Genomic DNA, 19,639 nt, shown 5'->3' with positions numbered 1-19,639 from the left:
ACATGAGAAAAGTGGAGCCGAGTGCAGGATTTTACAACAAAAACTGACTTATTCCTATTTGCAAACAATTTAATGTAAAAAATTTGTGTTGAAATTGAATTTTTCTTAAAGTTTCAGGTTGTTCATAATATTATAATATTTTGTAAAAGAAAGAGTTCATCAATTAAAAAAGATTTCTGTAATAGATTTGTGTTTCTCTGCACAAATATTTGAACTTATTGTTATTTTGGGGTTTATATGACATGAGTTTTCTGATCCGGACACTTTGAGATCAGAGTCGGTTGGATACGGCCCCCGGAACAAAATGACTCTGACACTGCTGATGTAAACCATGATCCTTTGCTCCATTTCAGTGTAAACTACAAGAAGAAATAACAGTTCTAACACTTTTAAGTCCTTGGGTTAAGTCTTGTCAAGGCATTTTAAGAGGAAAAAGTTGCACATTCACAGTTTCATTAACAGCTTCACAAAATATCACAGTAAACATCGTACCGAGAGATTTGGATATTGTTACATCCCTAATCATGAGCCTCCCCACCTCCCCACGATATCGCAATAAACATTGTACGGTGAGGTTCAGACCGTGACGATATCGTATCGTGAGATGTGGTTCAAAAGACTTGAAAAGATAGACCGATAGAAAGACAACAGACGCATCCCACTGAGTGTACAGGCGCCCCCTGCAGGCGGTACTGTGGCTGTACGGGTTTTACGTGTTACTCACTGGAGGATCGTAATAATACATCGTCGAACTCGTTTGTAAATCTTCATTACACTACACGTGCACTTAGGCCTGGCTGTGGTTTTATAGAGATACACAGATAAGTACAACCCCAATGTACAGACGCATGTAAAGTTACCACGAGGGAAATTCTTGAACCGCGACGGCCGTGTCTGAAAGAAGATCCGTCTCTTTTCTGTCATGAATAGATCAGACAAAGACGAGCGAGACCCACTGCACTAAACCCGACGTGAGCAGTGATGGTGTTTATAATGACAGTGTGTTTTGTTGTGTTTTGTTGTATTTTTGTGGCAGTGTTGTGCCGTCTGACCCTTGTCCTCGGCGATCTTCTGCATGAGCTCGTAGTCCTCGCTCTTCTCTCTCTCCAGGTTGTGTTTGATCATGGCTTTTCTGATCACAGCCGGAGTTTTGTCCTGACTCGTCACCTGAGACACAAACAGGAGCAAAAGACATTAAAGAGTGAGTGAATGTCTAAATGAAAGAAATGAATATGGCTTTCTTTTTTTTTTTCCCCTCTAAAAATGTATTGGATTATTTGCAGCAAACAAAAACAAAACATAAACCACGACTACATGGGTCATGACGGGAAGAAACAAACAAAACTCAACGCACAATTCATCAGCTCCAGAGCTCCATATTTTCTAAAACACGACACTCTATCGTCTTTTTACAAGGTTTCTGCAGTGTTGAACTGTTTAAAATCATTGCTCCGAATATTTTACAAACCAAAATCTCTACCAGAAATTTCTTTCTTCCTCGTGCTTTTTTCCCCCCCCGTTTATGGACGTACAAACTAATAATAATGTTAATGAAGGACAAAAGTTTATCGTTTATGATCGTGCGAAACAAGCAGCAATGAGAATGAATATGGCTTTCATTTAATTAACATCAACAAAAAGTCCATGTGATTCCATAAACGATTTTCCAAAACATTTCCAGTGTTTACAAAACCAGAGCCAAAGTTCTCAAATTCCTCTTAAAAAGGACCAAAGGTTAAAACGTTTTTGGCTAAATCTCACATGACAGCTTTGATTTCATTTCAGTTTGCTTTTCATCCAAACTTTTTGTAGTTCTCTTCGCGTGTCCTCATCAGTTTAAGAAGCAAAATGGGCGATAAAAAGGCAATTAAAACCACAAACTGCCTCACGGACGATACAAACCTTCCTCTCATGATTTAAATATGAAACATTTTACCACTTTGTTCTGTTTTTATTTGTCTTTGTTTACAAAGTTTGGACTGAATTTGGTTGTTTTTGGTTACTTCTTTGTTGTAATTGTTGCAGAATGTGCCTATCTTACTAGTATTTAAAGAGCCATTAAACACCAAAATCACTTTTTTCTACTGATTCTCTGAGTAAACATGTGTAAAATAGAAGTGTGTCTCTGTCCCTGGCCTTATTTTGGCATTTTATTTACGTTTATATTTGTAAAAAATCTGACTTTTGAGTCAAAGTTGTGTCTGTATCGGCGTCTTTAGGATCAACTACGGTCAGGGCATTTAAATTTTCGTGTTGGACTAACAGCGCAGATGAGTCAGACGCAGGTTATTATGTGACGAGCACAGACACCGGCGTCTACGGGTGGGACTTGAGTCCCTCTCAGCCCCACCCCGACCTGACACCGCCGCCATGTCCCACCGTGTCTGGAGAAAAGGGAAACGGCATGACTCCGCTCTGTTTCAAAGTCTGGAGCGCACCGGTTTGCGCCATTTTGGATTGTTGTGGCCGTCGGTCGGCTGTCAATCATGGCTCCAGAGCCCGCCCCACACCTGCTCCCCTCAACCCGCCAGGCACAGATTTTTCAGATTTGGCTTAGGGGCGGAGTAAAGCTTCAGGAGGGGGTTTAATTAGCCTGATTCATCGGCTGGTTTCACTTTGCGGAAACCGTCTGACCTCACAGCATTAGGATTTGTTCGATCAAACAGAAGGCGGGTACTTTTTTTTATTTACCCAATCGCTGTTATTTGGTCGTGATGTATGTAGAAGTATGTAGAAGCAGGACAATAACGTCTTTCTCCTTGATAAAATTCACCAAACGTTCTCTTTGTTTTGGCTTTAAATCCTCGTTCTCAGGAATTGTTGCCAACACAGAATGTCTATCTCTTCTCTGATTGGCTGGTGCCCAAACTCGCGCTTCAGGGGTTCTTGTAAACCATCTAGTGTACTCTGATTCCTGACCGAGCCGCTGGAGAGAAATGAAATTGAGTGGAGGCACGAGGTGGTGTCGTGTGTGTGTTAGTTGTGTGAGTGTAGATCAGTGTGTTGTGTATCACCAGAAAAACAAGAAATGGAAATTATTTTTGTTCCAATTAGAATTTTAACGGCTACACTGAAAGAGAAAGCAACTGTTAGAATTAGTGATTATCTGGAAAACTATTAATATTTTACTACACAAATGCATAGAATTATAAATAGATAATAATTTTTCTGAAATTTTGAGACACTCCTGTCGCTCTAGCTCGATCCTTCGCGGAGTTATGACCAAAAAGGCATATTTGACCTTGACCGGTTTCATCCTGTAACATCCAGTTATGTGTGTGCCAACTTGAGTGATGATTGGGTGAATATTTTAGGCCGCAAATGGTTCAGAAATTGCCGAAATTGCCTGTCCCTTTATAATGCCGTGACCTTTCAATTGACCCATGTGACCTCAAATAACCTCGGATCATCACCAAACTTTTTTTTTTGCGGCATCGGGCACAGGGGGCTTGACCCACGTACCAAATTTGGTGACAATCGGTCCATAAATAGCGGAATTATCGCAGGTGGACACACACACAGACACACGGGGTGAATACAAAACCATAAAAAATACAAAAATACAAAAATCCATGAGCGTGTTGTGCTGCTTCGCGTGTCCTCACCAGGATGCTCTTGTACATGTTCCCGTTCTCCACGTCGAGGCTGACGCGGATGATGCAGCAGTCGTCCACCTGCTGGTTGTACAGGGGCAGGGACAGGGTGGAGTAGTTGGAGACGGCGGAGACGGAGCGTTTGTGATGGGAGCGGGAGGACAGCGGGGTGGAGCAGGACGCCGACGAGGACGAGGCCGAAGAGGAGCCAGAGCCGGAGCCCATCCCCGACGTGTCCAGAGACGAGAGAGACGTGCACTCCCAGAACTGTCACACAGACGTACAAGTAGAAGTTATACTCGCACACAATGACACAGTAAGACTTTTGTTTATAAGCAGTGTTGGGAAGGTGACTTTTAAAATGTAATCCCCTACAGATTACAGATTACACACCCCAAAATGTAGCTTGTAACGTAATCCATTAAATTACTTAAAGTGAGTAATGTAATCTGAATACTTTGGATTACTTGGTTTGCTGTAGAGAAGCAAAGACGAGGAAATTGTAAAATAAGAAGTTTTGTCTGATAAAAGAAAATAAAAAGCCCAGACTTTACTGAACCAAATGAAAAATATTATTGGAGGAGACACGTCCACACAGCAGGATTTAGTCCTGTTAAATCCTGGTTCAGTCCTGTTTCAGTCCTGTTTCAGTCCTGGTTCAGTCCTGGTTTAGTCCTGGTTTAGTCCTGGTTTAGTCCTGGTTTAGACCTGGTTTAGTCCTGGTTTAGACCTGGTTTAGTCCTGGTTCAGTCCTGTTTTAGTCCTGGATTTAGTCCTGGGTTTAGACCTGGGTTTAGACCTGGTTTAGTTTCCAGCAATGAGTGGAATTACTGAAAAAAAAAAAAAAAAAAAAAAGGGATATCGCCCAAAATGTGAAAACAGGAAAATCCTACTGTGTAATCCATTTATTTCATCAAAGTAACTCTAATTACCACTCACTCAAACAGTAACTATAACTGAATACAGTTACTCATAATTTGTACTCTGATTACATAACTCCGGTAAATGTAATCTGTTACTCCACAACACTGATTATAAGACAGAGTGAGCAGACGCTTTTATTTTCCTGGGACACTCCCAGTTTTGAGTCTGTGTCCCCTGTCCCAACAGATTTATACAAAACCACGGATTTGGACCAGTTTTATACAAGAAATGTCCCAGGTGTCGCTATTTTTGACCAATTTGATCCCTGCCAACTATGAAAAGTGGAATAAATTTGTCATTTGTTTAGGTAAAATACAGAAAAGCTGCTTAAAAAACAACCAAAACACAAAGAAAGTACAAGTGGAAATGTGCTCTTGTGCTACAAACTGACACAATGCATCTCTCCTGTTGAGGTAAATGTATAATATCTCATAAATAAACTAATAATAATAAATCTATTGACTCATGTTCGTCATGAATGGGCCAAGTGCAGAACGGTTTTCCTTCATTTCTCACTCGTTTCATACAGTACAGAATAGTTTAGTCCAGTGTAAGTGTTTCTTTTACCGTGGAGGTGGTGTCAGCGGCCGGAGCGTCTCTGCTCAGAGCCGACACAGACAACTTCACTGACGGAGTGGACGTCTGAAAAACAAACACACCAAAAAGATTTACTCTGGACTCTTATTATATCTATAAATATCTATAAATATCTATAAATATGACTTTGGACATGATCACAGGAAAGTCGTGAGTCTGATTCATTCTCTGTGACTCTGTTTAAAAACAAGGAAACTAACGCTACAATGAAATATTATTTTTAGTGGTTTTACTAAATACATTTTGAACTAAATAAAGGCTGAATGTGGTGACTGAAGTCTTCTAGAGCAAGGGTCTCCAGCCTGTAGCTCATTAGCTGCCAGCAGCTCTACACCCACTTTCAAGTAGTTCACAAACGGATTTTCTGTGGCCATACTGGAATATCAAAGCCTGATCCCGTCAGATCTCAGAAGTTCAGAGGTCGGGTCTGGTCAGTACTTGGATGGAGACACTGGGAAAATCAGGAGCCACAGGAGACGCCAGTCTTAAAAAACCTGTCCTTGTGTCCTTAAGTAAGACACTTCACCCACATTCCCTCGTATGTAAGTGGTGTGTGTGAGTGATGGTGGTGGTCGGAGGGGCCGATGGTGCAGATTGACAGCCTCACTTCCATCAGTCTGCCCCAGGGCAGCTGTGGCTACAATAGTAGTTTATCACCACTGAGTGTGGAGTGAATGAATAATGCTCTATAAAGTGTCTTTGAGTGTCCAGAAAAGCTCTACATAAAACTGATGCATTATTATTTTTGAATTACACTTATTGTGGTGAATAAGTAAAATTCGATCAATTAAATGCCTCTTACTGTTGTAAATGTTTCATTTTGATGCCTGACTTGCAGGCGCCTGACTTGTGCACTCATAAACATAGGGATAATTAATATTTTATAGACAACTGTGTCCCATCTAAGGCTCGCTGTAGCTCTTACATTTACTCCACTTCTTCCGACAACTAAAATCAGCAGCCAGATGGAATTTTTGTTTGGTAAAGTTTAGCTCCATGGAGATAAAAGGTTGGAGATCCACGTTCTAGACAGACTGACATTTTGAGTCAACAATGCCCCTGTCTTTGTTTTTGTTTTTGACATGTGCTTTGGAGTCTACACAATTTTTTGAAATTACTCTTGAGGAAGTTAAAAGAGAAGCTAAAAGTACAAGTACTCCAACATGCATGAAAAACATGACAAACTCCATGACGTAAGTCCAGTCTTTTACCCTGATGAAGGATGAAGGGCCGAAACGTGTTGACGTGATTTCAACTTTATCTACCATGTGGTATTAAAGGCTTTTAATTATTTTGTACTTTGTGAGTGCCTCAGGTTTTTGTACTTTGTATTTGAGACTGGTCCCTACACTGAAGAGCAGCCAAAAGACAATTCTGCACAATGTCTGTATATCCAAGTAGTACTCCTGCCCTCCAAAGTACAGTGAGTGTATATGAGCACCTTGCGTTCGTGGTGTCCCTCTGGAGAGTCTGATAAGAAGCTGGGGTTGACGTCCTCCAGGTCGGACCCACTGGAGCTCACTGAGGTGACGGAGAGGGCGTCCCCGCTGTCGCCCCCGCTCTGGTACGGCCGGTACTGCGCCTGGTCAAAGGATTTGGAGTGGGACGAGGCACTGCTGCAGCCGGCCTCTGTCAGCTGACGACTGCAGGAGACACAAGAAGAGAACATCACAGGAACGTGAGTGTGAGTCTGATACATTTGACATTTTCTGTAAATATACAAGGAACGTCTTTCCTTTTCTTTTCTTTCTTTTTTATATGATTCAAATAGTTTTAGTTGTGTTTAGTTGTGTGACGACAGTGGCTCAGTGATTAGAGCGAGAGTGGAGAGTGGAGGATTGAGTCCCTCTCAGACCAAGTTCTCTCATTGTGTTCTTAGGCAAGGCACTTGCTTGTATTGCCTGATATGAAAGTGGTGTGTGTGTGTGAATTATTGGTGGTGGTCAAAAGGGTTGATGGTGCAGACTGGCAGCCTCACTTCTGTCAGTCTGTCCCAGTTCAGCTGTGGCTACAAGAGATTCCCACCACCCAGTAGACTGAGTGAATAATGACAATAATCTGAGGTGCTTTGATGAGCCTGTAAAGGCAATATTATTTATTATGTTTATTTGTGCTAAATTCAAACCTCAGTCTAAATATTAGAAAAAATGTAAAGTGGCAAATGGTCACATTTTTATAGAAGTGCTTTTCCACCTTGAAGGAACTCAAAGCACTTCACATTAACAAACCACACACACACACACACACACACACACAGACACAGTGTGTATGGGTTAAGTGTTTTGCCCAAGAACACAACAACATAATTCATCTGTGTGCCAAGAGCAGGATTTGAATTGCCAATGTTCAGATCAGTGGACAAACTCTCTTCTAAATGAGCTGCTGTCGCCCCAGACTATTGTGGTAATCAGATTATAATTATTTATTCAGAGTTAAAATGCGGTGAATCATTTTAGGATGGAAACTGTCCTGCAACATCAAAAAATCAATTCATGAAACTTTATTATTATTATTATTATTATTTTTTTTTTTTAAAATGAGTCAATAATAATTTAAAATCATGATTCATCGGATTTGATGTTGCAGCACTAACATTATATTTATATTACAAAGATGAGAAAGTACCAAGCCTCCAAAAAAAAGTTTGAGTAAAACTCACTCGCTCCAGCGCTTCATGATCCCTCCGTTCTTTTTGGCCCTCAGCGTGTTACTGGCCGATTCAGACAAAGGTTCGATCTCACACGACAGGTTATAACTGACAGAAACAAGAGAGAAAAACAGATTTAAATAAAACTGTAAAATAGTAAAGTGAAAGGCACAGGATGTGAGTCAGTGTTGGTATTTCATCTGCATGATTCCACTGAAATAAACTATTCTTCATGAACAGTTTGTAAAACAGTTTCATGTCGTATTGTGTAAGATTAAAGCCAAAGGAAAAATATTTCCATGGAAACAAGCAGGAGGAGCCTCTCCTCCAGGCCAAAGCCAAACAGGTTTGTGGACACATTTTTCTAGTGCAATAAACCACAGTTTTAGTTTATGTTTTGGTTAAAAATGTAAACTTTAACTCACTGGATCAAAATGTTGGAACACAAACTAGTAGCAATCAATGCATTACAATTACAACCCACACTGCCAGCTCAGTCCCTGTCATCTTGGCCTACACCATCAGAGGTATAATACTCCCTACAACAGAAGCATAGCAACTAGGGGTGTACAAAAATATTGAAATATTGATATATCATATCGCTTAATTTGGTGATACATTATCAATATCATGGGCTGCTGTATTGATATATCGGCAAGAGTAATTTGTGGTATATTTTACTAAATTATTTTGTGTAAGAGCTACAATTTTGTTGACATTTTCACAGTTTTGATGAGTAAAGCGTTTGTTTTTCATATTAACTCTGCACAAACTCAGTGGACTTAATAGACTTTAACTATCACAGCGACGATTTAGATTTTGTTTTTCACAAAACTGTATCAGTTCAAATTAAAATATATCATATGGAATCATACTGAATCAAAATGTACTGTGTCAAAAAACATATCATATCGTGGCCTATGTATCGAGGTTTGTATCGTATCGTATCGCCCTAATAGCCACACGGACTCTTGAAGTGCCCATGTCTCTGCGCTGAGTCTGTACTGTTGTAAATAAACGTCTTTGTTGGAACTCGAGCCTCACGTCTCGTCTCTTCGGTTCTCAGACGACTTCTATTTACTCTCCAACAGTGAGTTATCCTCTTGCCTGAGTTCTGCCCAGTGCCGTAAAATAACCCTAATCGTAGTAACGTTGAGAGTACAGTGACCAGAATTTCAAAATAAAAAAATTGTGACACTCTCGGTTTCTGGTGATAATAATAAAATTGTAAAACGAATGTGTAATTAAGAAGAATTGTTCTGCACTTGGCACTAATATGAGTCAGTATACCGTATTTTTCGGACTATAAGTGGCAATTTTTTTCATGATTTGGGTGTTTCCTGCGACTTGTATATTAAAATTTTCAGACTCTAGGTGTGTGTACCAGTTTTCCGCGTATGTCTCCTGCAGAAAAAGCCGCTGTCTTATATATGTTTTTTCTTCTTCATTATGCACTTTTTGGCGGTGCAACTTAAACTCACTTTTTCTTTAGGTTTTGGTCATTTTTAAGCAGCTTTTCTATATTTTACCTCAACAAATGTCACTGTATGCCTCTCTTTACTGTTGGCAGGGAACAAATTGGTCTAAAATAGGGACAATTTGTTGTATAAAACTGGGACAAATCAGTGGTTTTGTATAAATCTGCTGGGACAGGGGACACCGGGGTCAAAACTGGGAGTGTCCCGGGTAAACAGAAACGTCTGGTCACCTTTAGTTGAGTGTTTGTTTACCTCTCTGCCTCGGTGAGCTTCTCCACTCCCCCGAACCACTCTCTGAAGTGGCTGTCCTGAGTGAAGCTGTAGTTATTGGAGGCCAACTGCAGCAGTTTGATCTGAGCGATCACCTCGAACTCCTGAAAACAACAGAGCAGGTTTAAGATACTATACAATTACTGCACTCTGGAGACAAAGTACACAATTGTTCTACTGGCTGGACTCACATAAAAAGCAACAACTTAGACTGAATTTGCAGTTCTTGCTGATTTAGACTAGTTTATAGTCAGTATTTCTGTAATTACTGGATCTTATCTGCATGAAAATAAAACAATTCACTAGATCCAAAGCAAATTATTAAGCAAAATCCACTTTTTAGAGATTTTAATCATAATATAGATCTCCTCACTAGATGGTGCCACAAAATATCATGAGACAAAGATCGTGCACACAAAAGGAAAATGATTTTATGAGATTTTTTCCCCATGTTTTTGATTTTAATTGGACAAAAAAGAGTTAGGGTTAATTCTCTCACAGTTCCAAAAAGCAGTGCTAGAATGAAAACAAAAATATGAAATCAAATAAAAGTTTTGTTGAGGCCAAAATTGGAAACTGAAACATGAAATTTACATATTAGGAATCATGTTAAAATAAAATAGAAGAGAATAAAATAGAATCTTGTCTTGTCTTGTTGAAATTGCGTCTCGTCCCGGACCCGGCTCCTCATCATTTACTCACCCGCAGTTGTATTTGGAGTGACTTGTGCATGTTTGAATCACCAGTTGTTAGTTATTTTCAACCTGTAGTTTTATCATGCAGAACTCAGTGGACCCGTTTCTTCTATTACATTGTTTTACATTCTTTACGGACGATTAGTCGCTCTGGGTTATAAGACGCTCTGTCATTAAATGGTCTATTTTCGAACTTTTTTCACAAATAAACCGCACCGGACTTTAAAGGAAACACAACAGTGTGATGTGTGAGTGGTTTTGTTTGTTTGTTCGTTCACGGTGACTCTGGGCTTTGTTCAGTTGTGGCGTGTAGGGAGGGTGTGTCTGGGACCAACAGATTGTCGGCGTGTTCGCAGTGACTCAGTTGTTCAGTCGTGTCTAGAAGTGGCACATTGCGCTCGCTTTTTCGGTTCGTTCCTCCGTTCCGTTCCTCGTCGGCGTGGAGTGATGAGTGTGTGTGTGTGTTTCTCTGTGCGGTCGCTGTCTGCTCCGTGTGTGTTTGTGTGTTTGTAGTTTACTGAAGTCGTGCTGGGACACCTGAGTGGATTCGTGTACGGGGCGCTCTGGATTGCAGCGCGCGGTCATTTTTTGATGCGGTTGGAGGCTTAAGAGCGCGTCTAATCGCCTGGAAAATACAGTCAATATTTCAACTGAAACTGTCCAAATAACAACAGAATGATCCACGAGGGTCACACAGAAAACTGTATAGCATGTGTCTTCTTGTCTAAATTGTAATTCACAGATAAAAAGTTGTATTTCAATAACAATATTACAACAATACAGTAGTAGCAAATTTGAAAAAAAAAAAAGGATCAAGTTCAACATTTGTGTGTTTTTTGGGAGATTTGATGTAAGATGTAATGTAATGTAGATGGAATATTTGCTCTTTGAGAATAGGACAGATTACGACGCGTCAGATTGGCGTGGAGCTGTTTGTAGTTTCTTCCGTGCGCTAGTTTACAAAGAAAATCAACAGAAGCCCGTCACTCGCAAATCCAAAGAGATGTGGATGAAAGTCCGAAGCCAGGACTGGTGGAGCCAGACACAACGAGCATGTGCAGAACAACCGGGATTATTTTTAAGAAGAATAGACGTTTACATGATCCAGGAATAAATTAATTTGGCTTTAAAATCAGAATAATCCACCCATTTACTTCAGAATTAAGTTTAATTCTGTATAATCATTAATCATTAGGAATTAAGTGTTTACATGGTCTTTTTAAAGCAACATTTTTATTCAGAATTAAATTATTTTTGTTCGGAATTAAAGCTCTCATGTAAACGTAGCAATGGTAGCATTATTTTTTGGTCTAACAGCTTCTCAGCAAATGTTACTTGCCAGCACTTAACCCTTTTTCGTCCAATCCAAATGTGAAAACTTTGAAAAACAATCTCACACAAGATCGTTTTTCTCTTGTGTGCACGATCTTGTGGTACATGGTGGTAGATCTTGTCCACCCTACTAAACTGTATTATTTACTTGATTCAATACAGACCTTTCGCCTCTTTTCGAAGTTGATGAGTCCGTTCTAAAAAAAAGACAACAATATAACTTATATTGACACATTTTTTTCCCATTTAAATAAAAATACGTTGGGTTTTTTTTGTTCGTTTTGTATGTAGTCTGCTCCTGACCTCTGTGTAGTCCTTCATGGCAGTGTCCATCATGACGAGATCGGTCAGAAACGTGCCCAGATACGGAATGGTCCCCTGCATCACGCCCTGGACACAAGACAAGACGAGCGTAAACAAACTGAGCAGCTTCCACTTCTGCTCCACCAGGGGGAGCCAGAGAGCTTGTAGATAAAGAGATTTCTCCGTGAAGGCCGTTCGTTATCAGGCTACAGTTCAGTCTCAGAACGATAAAGGGTCATACCAGGTCTCTCTGCTGCTGGTGCCTCCTCTGGGCTCGTTTGGGGTTGATCTCCAGAGTGGCGAATTTAGACGTGCCCTCCTAAAAAAACAGAAGAAAACAAAACAAATCAGGATTGTAAAGGTCTTATAGTAAACAAAATTGACTCTTGTGAGCTTTAAGACATGCTATAATGTTGTTACCTCCTCAAAAACTAAAAGAAAAAAGCTACGAATCTGCGTCTCCCTAAAGAAGAATTTTTGACTTTTATTTTTATTGTATTTAATTTTGAATATTGAGAGTGAGAACAATCAGTGTGTCGTTCGTTTATTTGTTTTTCAAAATAAAACCAAAAATAAGAAAATTAAAAAAACAATGATTATTTGTCTCCAAAACCAAAATGAAAAAACAGATAATGATTTGTTTTTTTCAGTTTTTGAATTTTGTGTTTAAATGAAAAATGGAAAAAAACGGAACCAGGACTGAACCAGGACTGAACCAGGACTGAACCAGGACTGAACCAGGATGAAAACAGGACTGAACTGGTCTCAGTCCTGGTCCTGGTCCCGGTCTCAGTCTGGACCACCTGACAGTCTTTGCGTGCACACATCCAGGTCTGTGCCTGACACTCCTGGTTCAGTCCTGGTTCAGTCCTGGTTCAGTCCTGGTCCAGTTCTGGTTTAGTGCTTGGTGCTGTGTACTGTCTTTAATCCTAGTTCAGTCCTGGTTCTGTCCTGGTTTAGTCCTGGTTCATTCCGGTTTTAGTCCTAGTTTAGTCCTAGTTTAGTCCTGGTTCAGTCTTGATTTAATCTTGGTTCAGTCCTGGTTTAGTCCTGGTTCAGTCTTGATTTAATCTTGGTTCAGTCCTGGTTTAGTCCTGGTTCAGTCTTGATTTAATCTTGGTTCAGTCCCGGTTTAGTCCTGGTTCAGTCCTGTTTTAGTCCTGGTTTAGTCCTGGTTCAGTCTTGATTTAATCTTGGTTCAGTCCTGTTTTAGTCCTAGTTTAGTCCTGGTTCAGTCCTGTTTTAGTCCTAGTTTAGTCCTAGTTTAGTCCTGGTTCAGTCTTGATTTAATCTTGGTTCAGTCCTGTTTTAGTCCTAGTTTAGTCCTGGTTTAGTCTTGATTTAATCTCGGTTCAGTCCTGTTTTAATCCCGGTTCAGTCCTTTTTTCGACCAACAAAAACAGGATAAACGAGTATCTAAAACATGTTCATAGGGAGGTGAGCGTTGGTGATTGAAGCAGCTCGGTGATGTCAGAGTCGGGGGAGTAGTTTTATCATCGGTGTGGAAGAGTCCGAGGAGAGTGTCAGGAGCAGATACAGACCAACCGAAGACGCCCTCCAACCCAAAAACCAAACTACGGCCTTATCTGCTCCGGCCCACACCAGGACTCTCCCCACGCGTCACGGAATCCCCACGAACTCTCCAATCTGATAAACCAACTATCACAGTCACGAGCTCCACTGACGTCATGTAAGGTTTTTCACTCGGTGGAGCTGTCGCAATCACAAAAACTGAAAATCTGCACAAAATCTAAAATCTATACAAAAATACTAAAATAAAATACTATAAATAAAAAATAAAATAAAATAAAATAAATAAATAAGTAAATAATAATAATAATAATAATAATAATAATAAATACATAAATAAAATAATAAAATAAATAAAAATACTAAAATCTATACAAAAGCGGAAAATATATACAAGATCTAAAATCTATACAAAAATACAAAAATAAAATACTATAAATTAAAAATAAATAAAATAATAAAATAAAAATTAAATTAAAATAAAAAAAATTTAATAATAAATACATAAATAAAATAAAATAAATAAAAATACAAAAATCTATACAAAATCTAAAATCTATACAAAAATACAAAAATAAAATACTATAAATAAAAAATAAATAAATAAGTAAATACAAAAAATAATAAATACATAAATAAAATAAAATACATAAAATAAAATAAATAAAATAATAAAATAAATAAAATAAAAATACTAAAATCTATACAAAAGCGGAAAATCTACGGAAAATCAAAAGTTTGGACTCTTTCGCTCGTCGATATGTTTAATACTTTGTACTTTTGATAAACATACAGAAGAACTCAAAGCGTTTAAAAAGTATGACTGATTGTGTAGATGTCTGGTTAAGGACACTTTTTTTGTTGTCTGCCTCCTACTTTGACCACTTTGGCCAGCTTCCCCACAATTTTAAGTACTCGTTTTATTATTCATGTTTGGGTATCAATAGTTAAAATGTTTTATGAAGACTCACCTTCACCAGCAGCTCTCGACTCAGGGAGTAGTTATTATCGTCTGAGAAGATTTCGGACAGCTCACGGAACATTCGGAAACTCTCCCTGTTGATAGAAAAAAACTAACTTAGATCAAAAGGCTCATATTACACTATTTTATGATCTATGTTTTATAATATAGTTTCCTCGTCACAAACAGACCTTGAGTTGTGTTTTTGTTTCATTCACACATGATTAATTCAATGTCTTTGTGGACAGGGTGAAACTCAGCCTGGTCAAAGAGTTTTAATACTTGGGACTGACGTTGGAGTTGATATTGACGTTTAAGAAACACGTTGAGCGCCAAACATAAACTGTTCATTTTAACTAAGTGAATTTTAGACAAGTAAGAGCTTTTATGACTCGATATGCAGCACGAATGTTTTTACACTTCATGATTCTGTCTCATATTAGATCAGGAGTGTCAAACTAATTTTGGTCCGGGGGCCATATCCAAACTACTTTGATCACAAAGTGTCCGGATCAGAAAACTCATGTCATATAAACCCCAAAATAACAATAAGTTCAAATATTTGTCCAGAGAAACACAAATCTATTACAGAAATCTTTTTTAATTGATGAACTCTTTCTTTTACAAAATATTATGAACAACCTGAAACTAAAAAAAAAAAAATGCAATTTCAACACAAAGTTTTAACATTAACTTGTATGTAAACAGGAATAAGTCAATTTTTTGTTGTAAAATTCTGCACTCGGCTCCACTTTTCTCATGTTGGACATTTTTCTGATGAGGGTGTCACGGTCAACAGTCAAAACGATCGTCCTTTAAGAGCGTTTGGAAAGAGACAAGTCTTCATTTGTGCTGCTCTGGTGGGAGGGGCCACGTACAGAGACGCTGGAGACGCTGCTGTGATAAACACCACAGACAATTAACAAGATTTTAATAGAAAATATAATTAAAATATTTTAGTAGAAAATCAGCCGAGGGCCAGATTAAAGGTCTTGGAGGGCCGGATCTGGCCCCCGGGCCGTATGTTTGACACCTGTGTATTAGAGGATTGCAGAACCACACGGTCACTTCGCTGCTGCACAAAACTCACACCAGCTTTTTAAAAAGCCGTAAAAATATTGGACAAGAAACCGTTCTCATTTCACCACTGCACTACGCTCGCTGCACCGACGCTCCACATTTGGATGAAGTGTGTCTCAGTCAGAGGCACTAAATTTTTGAACAGTCTGCCAGTACCAATAAGAGAAACTCCAACACTGGACACTTTCAAATACCACTTAAAACAGCGGCTAAAGGAAAATCAGACTTGTGGACAGTTTTAGTTTATATCTTTCACTTGTTTTTGTTGTTTTTTTCTTTGTTAAATTTGTGGTGTTACCTGCTGAGTGATGACAGACTTAAATGAGCATTTTTACTATAATCTGTCATATTTACACTGCAGTGTTGTAGATGTTCATTAATATGCACTGTCCCTATTCAATAAAGAAATAAAGAAATATGTAAATAAATAAATAAATAAACCCTACAGATTTAGGCTGAGTTCTTCTCTCAAACTGATCATTTCAACCCTGGAGTGAAAATCTCTACTTAATTTTAAGTAAAATGAGACGCTTCATGACATCACAAGGTGGAACAGAGCATTTTGAGCTTTGGAGATGTAGACAGACTGATAATAAAGGGCTGCTCAAACATGTGAATGAAACAAAACACAACTCGACTTGGTGACGTAATGACATTATAACACGACTTAAAGTTCACAAGAGTCAATTTAGTGTAACATACGACTTTTAAACTTGGGATACTTTAGAAATTTGTAAAGTATTTGTGTATTTTGTGTTTTTGAACGCACCGTGAAACCTCATCCCAGGTCCTCTTGAGTCGGTGGATGGAGTTACACTGAAGCGCTGATAAAATGGCTCTTAACGACGAGAAGTTTTTCAAAATCCGACACTCCTGAAAACACCACAGTCAGAATAAGAACAAAACATTTCCTTCACTATCATTTTTGCCACGTTTCATATTTGCTGCGTACCCGTGCCACGTCGATCCAGCGCTCGAGCAGCCGCGCCCGCTGCGTGTGCTTGAGGCTGGGGTTGCTCAGGCAGGTGGTGATCACACAGTTGGTGACGGAGTTGAACTGAGCCACGGTCGCTCGGATGGTCGGAGCCAAGTGCTCTTTGCCCTTTTTGTCCCTCTGAGACCAGATCCCACCCAGACAGTGGTACGGCACCACCTTCTTAAACAGGTCCTGAAGAAGAGAGAGAGAAGAGACGTGTAAAACATTTGTGGAGTATTTTAACACTACTTTTGTGCTTTCTGTGTCTGGGAAATTATTCATTTTTTAATTAATCTATTTATAAACAACTTAAACACAGTAATGATTCTTTTTGCTTCTCCTGGTCCCATTTTTCTGTTGCATCTGGGCCCGGTCCAGCAGAAGTAAACAGCAAGGCCAAAAATTCAAGTTAATGCATCTGATATAAAAATGTATTGAACAGATACATATGTACTCTAGTTTATGAAACTGTTGACCTTTTTTCTGTACCATTTTTGGTTCTAAAGTTTCCATCCGTTTTAAACAGACCATGTATGAAACATGGAACAAAAATTATTTCCCAAATTTCAAAGACCTGAAAATCATGTAAATAAATGGATGTATTTCATCATATCTTGTGTTATTCCATCTTTGAACTGTTGATGAAGGGGCAGGATTTTTCAAAAAATCTAAAAAAAATTATTTACAATGATAAAAATTTGCTTGGAAGGACTGACATATTTTGAAGTAATATTAAAGTATTCGGAAGAAAAAAGCGACAAATGATGTAAAATCATGCACCTTCTACTTGTTTGTACAATTTTCCCTCCGTTACTTTTCCCTCCGTTACCATGACCTTTCTTAATAAAAAACCTAATTCCTAAACCTAATCTTGTTCCATATGGTAGAAAACTATATGAAGCAAATATTCAAACCAGTTTGTTAAGGATATGTAAGTGAGAACCAAGAGTTATCACTGTTTGGATTTATTGACCAAAAAGTGCTGCATATTTCATTCCCTCCGTTACCGACATGAGTTTTTAAAATTTTTGTCTTGAACTTGAAAGAATATCACAGGTTTAACTTGACCCTGTTGGAGTGTAACTCTTTCCTACATTCTGATACTTTACTTATTTCAATAGTTCCTCTAGTTTCTGAATAAGAGACATTTGAATGTCAAAAATCTGACCCTGTTTCCCTCCGTTAACACTTGACCGGACCCAAATGTTACCATACATTAGTAAACATTTGCATGAGAGCTTTATTTAATTCTGAATAAAAATAGTTTAAAATGAATGTTTTTGTATTTGTGTCTCACCGCGTCCATGAGAGTGAACTGTTCCGCCACCATAATGGGGTCAAAGGACAGGAAACTAAAAGCCGGGAGTTCATCTTCAAACCCGCTCTCCTCCTGCGTGGCAAACGGACAGCCGATGTGCTCCCCTGGAAACACAAACACAAACACACCCTCAAAATTTAAATCATTAAAATCTACTAAAACCTCCTTTTAAATGAACGAAACACACCAGAACATGAGCTCTTGGTCTTTAAAGTTACAGATTTGAAACAGGAAAATACGTAAACATTTTAACTTTGGGAGAATCAGTCAGAAGTGTTTTAGACCTGGTTTAGTCCTGGGTAAAATTTGGTTTAGTCTTGGGTTAGACCTGGTTTAGTTCAGGGTTAATATATAGTATAAGTGAGAACCATTAGATGTGGTTTAGTCCTGGTTTGAGTCCTAGTTGAGTCCTGGTTCAGTCCTGGTTCAGTCCTGGTTTAGTCCTGGTTCAGTGCTGGGTGTGTGTGCTGTGTACCATCAGAGTCTGGTTCAGTCCTGGTTTAGTCCTGGTTTAGTCCTGGTTTAGTCCCGGTCCGGTGCTGGTTTAGTCTTGGTTCAGTCCTGGTTTAGACCTGGTTCAGTCCTGGTTTAGTCCTGGTTTAGACCTGGTTTAGTCCTGGTTTAGACCTGGTTCAGTCCTGGTTTAGTCGTGGTTTAGTCCTGGTTAGTCCTGGTTTAGACCTGGTTCAGTCCTGGTTTAGTCCTGGTTTAGTCCTGGTTTAGTCCTGGTTTTCTGGTTCAGTCCTGGTTTAGTCTGGTTTAGTCCTGGTTTAGTCCTGGTTCAGTCCTGGTTTAGTCGTGGTTTAGTCTGGTTTAGACCTGGTTTTAGTCCTGTTAGACCTTTAGTCCTGGTTTTAGTCTGGTTCAGTCCTGGTTTAAACCTGGTGTTTAGTACTGGTTTAGACCTGGTTTAGTCCTGGTTTAGTCCTGGTTCAGTCCTGGTTCAGTCCTGGTTCAGTCCGGTCCGGTGCTGGTTTAGTCCTGGCCTAGTCCCGGTCCGGTGCTGGGTGTGTGTGCTGTGTACAGTCTTTAGTCCTGGTTCAGTCCTGGTTCAGTCCTGGTTCAGTCCCGGTCCGGTGCTGGTTCAGTCCTGGTTCAGTCCTGGTTCAGTCCTGGTTCAGTCCTGGTTCAGTCCTGGTTCAGTCCCGGTCCGGTGCTGGGCGTGTGTGCTGTGTACAGTCTTTAGTCCTGGTTCAGTCCTGGTTCAGTCCCGGTCCGGTGCTGGGTGTGTGTGCTGTGTACAGTCTTTAGTCCTGGTTCAGTCCTGGTTCAGTCCTGGTTCAGTCCTGGTTCAGTCCTGGTTCAGTCCCGGTCTGGTGCTGGGTGTGTGTGCTGTGTACAGTCTTTAGTTCAGTTTCAGTCCTGGTTCAGTCCTGGTCAGTCCTGGTTCAGTCCTGGTCAGTCTGGTTCAGTCCGGTTCGGTGCTGGGCGTGTGTGCTGTGTACAGTCTTTAGTCCTGGTTCAGTCCTGGTTCAGTCCTGGTTCAGTCCTGGTTCAGTCCTGGTTCAGTCCCGGTCCGGTGCTGGGTGTGTGTGCTGTGTACAGTCTTTAGTCCTGGTTCAGTCCTGGTTCAGTCCTGGTTCAGTCCTGGTTCAGTCCTGGTTCAGTCCTGGTTCAGTCCTGGTTCAGTCCCGGTCCGGTGCTGGGCGTGTGTGCTGTGTACCATCAGAGTCTGGCTCACACTGCTGCCTGCGGAGGAAGTGGGCGAGCAGGTTGCGAGCGCGTCTCTCCAGGTCCGACCCGGGGAAGTGCAGGTGCAGATAGGCCAGGAGCTGGTGCAGGGACTCGTAGTGTGGAGGGCTCCAGAAATCCTCCGAGTACTGGTCCAGCCACGCGCCCAGGATCGACGACACCGTACTGGAAAAAAACACACACAGACCGGAAAAAAACAATCACATGACCTGGACAGAACTGGGACAGGACTGAGGACGATAA

General features: G+C 40.0%; 1 protein-coding gene across 6 annotated transcripts in view; it reads right to left on the bottom strand.

Annotated features, from left to right (window-relative positions):
• The window catches only part of LOC110162079 (ral guanine nucleotide dissociation stimulator), an 88,511-nt gene that overhangs the window by 7,784 nt on the left and 61,088 nt on the right, over nucleotides 1-19,639 (bottom strand). For 5 of the 6 annotated variants that reach the window (XM_055162080.1, XM_055162082.1, XM_055162081.1 and 2 more), the window contains 14 exons: nucleotides 19,368-19,561; nucleotides 17,684-17,808; nucleotides 16,363-16,578; nucleotides 16,180-16,283; nucleotides 14,341-14,425; nucleotides 12,081-12,158; nucleotides 11,840-11,926; nucleotides 11,701-11,733; nucleotides 9,492-9,613; nucleotides 7,774-7,869; nucleotides 6,556-6,757; nucleotides 5,085-5,159; nucleotides 3,606-3,860; nucleotides 1,053-1,167 (listed from right to left, as the gene is read on the bottom strand). In XM_055162080.1, the coding sequence (XP_055018055.1) occupies nucleotides 1,053-1,167; nucleotides 3,606-3,860; nucleotides 5,085-5,159; nucleotides 6,556-6,757; nucleotides 7,774-7,869; nucleotides 9,492-9,613; nucleotides 11,701-11,733; nucleotides 11,840-11,926; nucleotides 12,081-12,158; nucleotides 14,341-14,425; nucleotides 16,180-16,283; nucleotides 16,363-16,578; nucleotides 17,684-17,808; nucleotides 19,368-19,561 (1,787 nt within the window). The remainder of the gene's footprint in view (nucleotides 1-1,052; nucleotides 1,168-3,605; nucleotides 3,861-5,084; nucleotides 5,160-6,555; nucleotides 6,758-7,773; nucleotides 7,870-9,491; nucleotides 9,614-11,700; nucleotides 11,734-11,839; nucleotides 11,927-12,080; nucleotides 12,159-14,340; nucleotides 14,426-16,179; nucleotides 16,284-16,362; nucleotides 16,579-17,683; nucleotides 17,809-19,367; nucleotides 19,562-19,639) is intronic. The other variant, XM_055162084.1, reaches the window with a different exon arrangement.

This window comes from Boleophthalmus pectinirostris, unplaced genomic scaffold (assembly GCF_026225935.1).
Source record: "Boleophthalmus pectinirostris isolate CB_2022bp ecotype Guang Dong unplaced genomic scaffold, ASM2622593v1 HiC_scaffold_4, whole genome shotgun sequence".
NCBI classification, from domain to species: domain Eukaryota; kingdom Metazoa; phylum Chordata; class Actinopteri; order Gobiiformes; family Gobiidae; genus Boleophthalmus; species Boleophthalmus pectinirostris.
The sequence above is the reverse complement of the archived record's forward strand: the minus strand, read 5'-3'. Positions and strand labels throughout refer to the sequence as shown.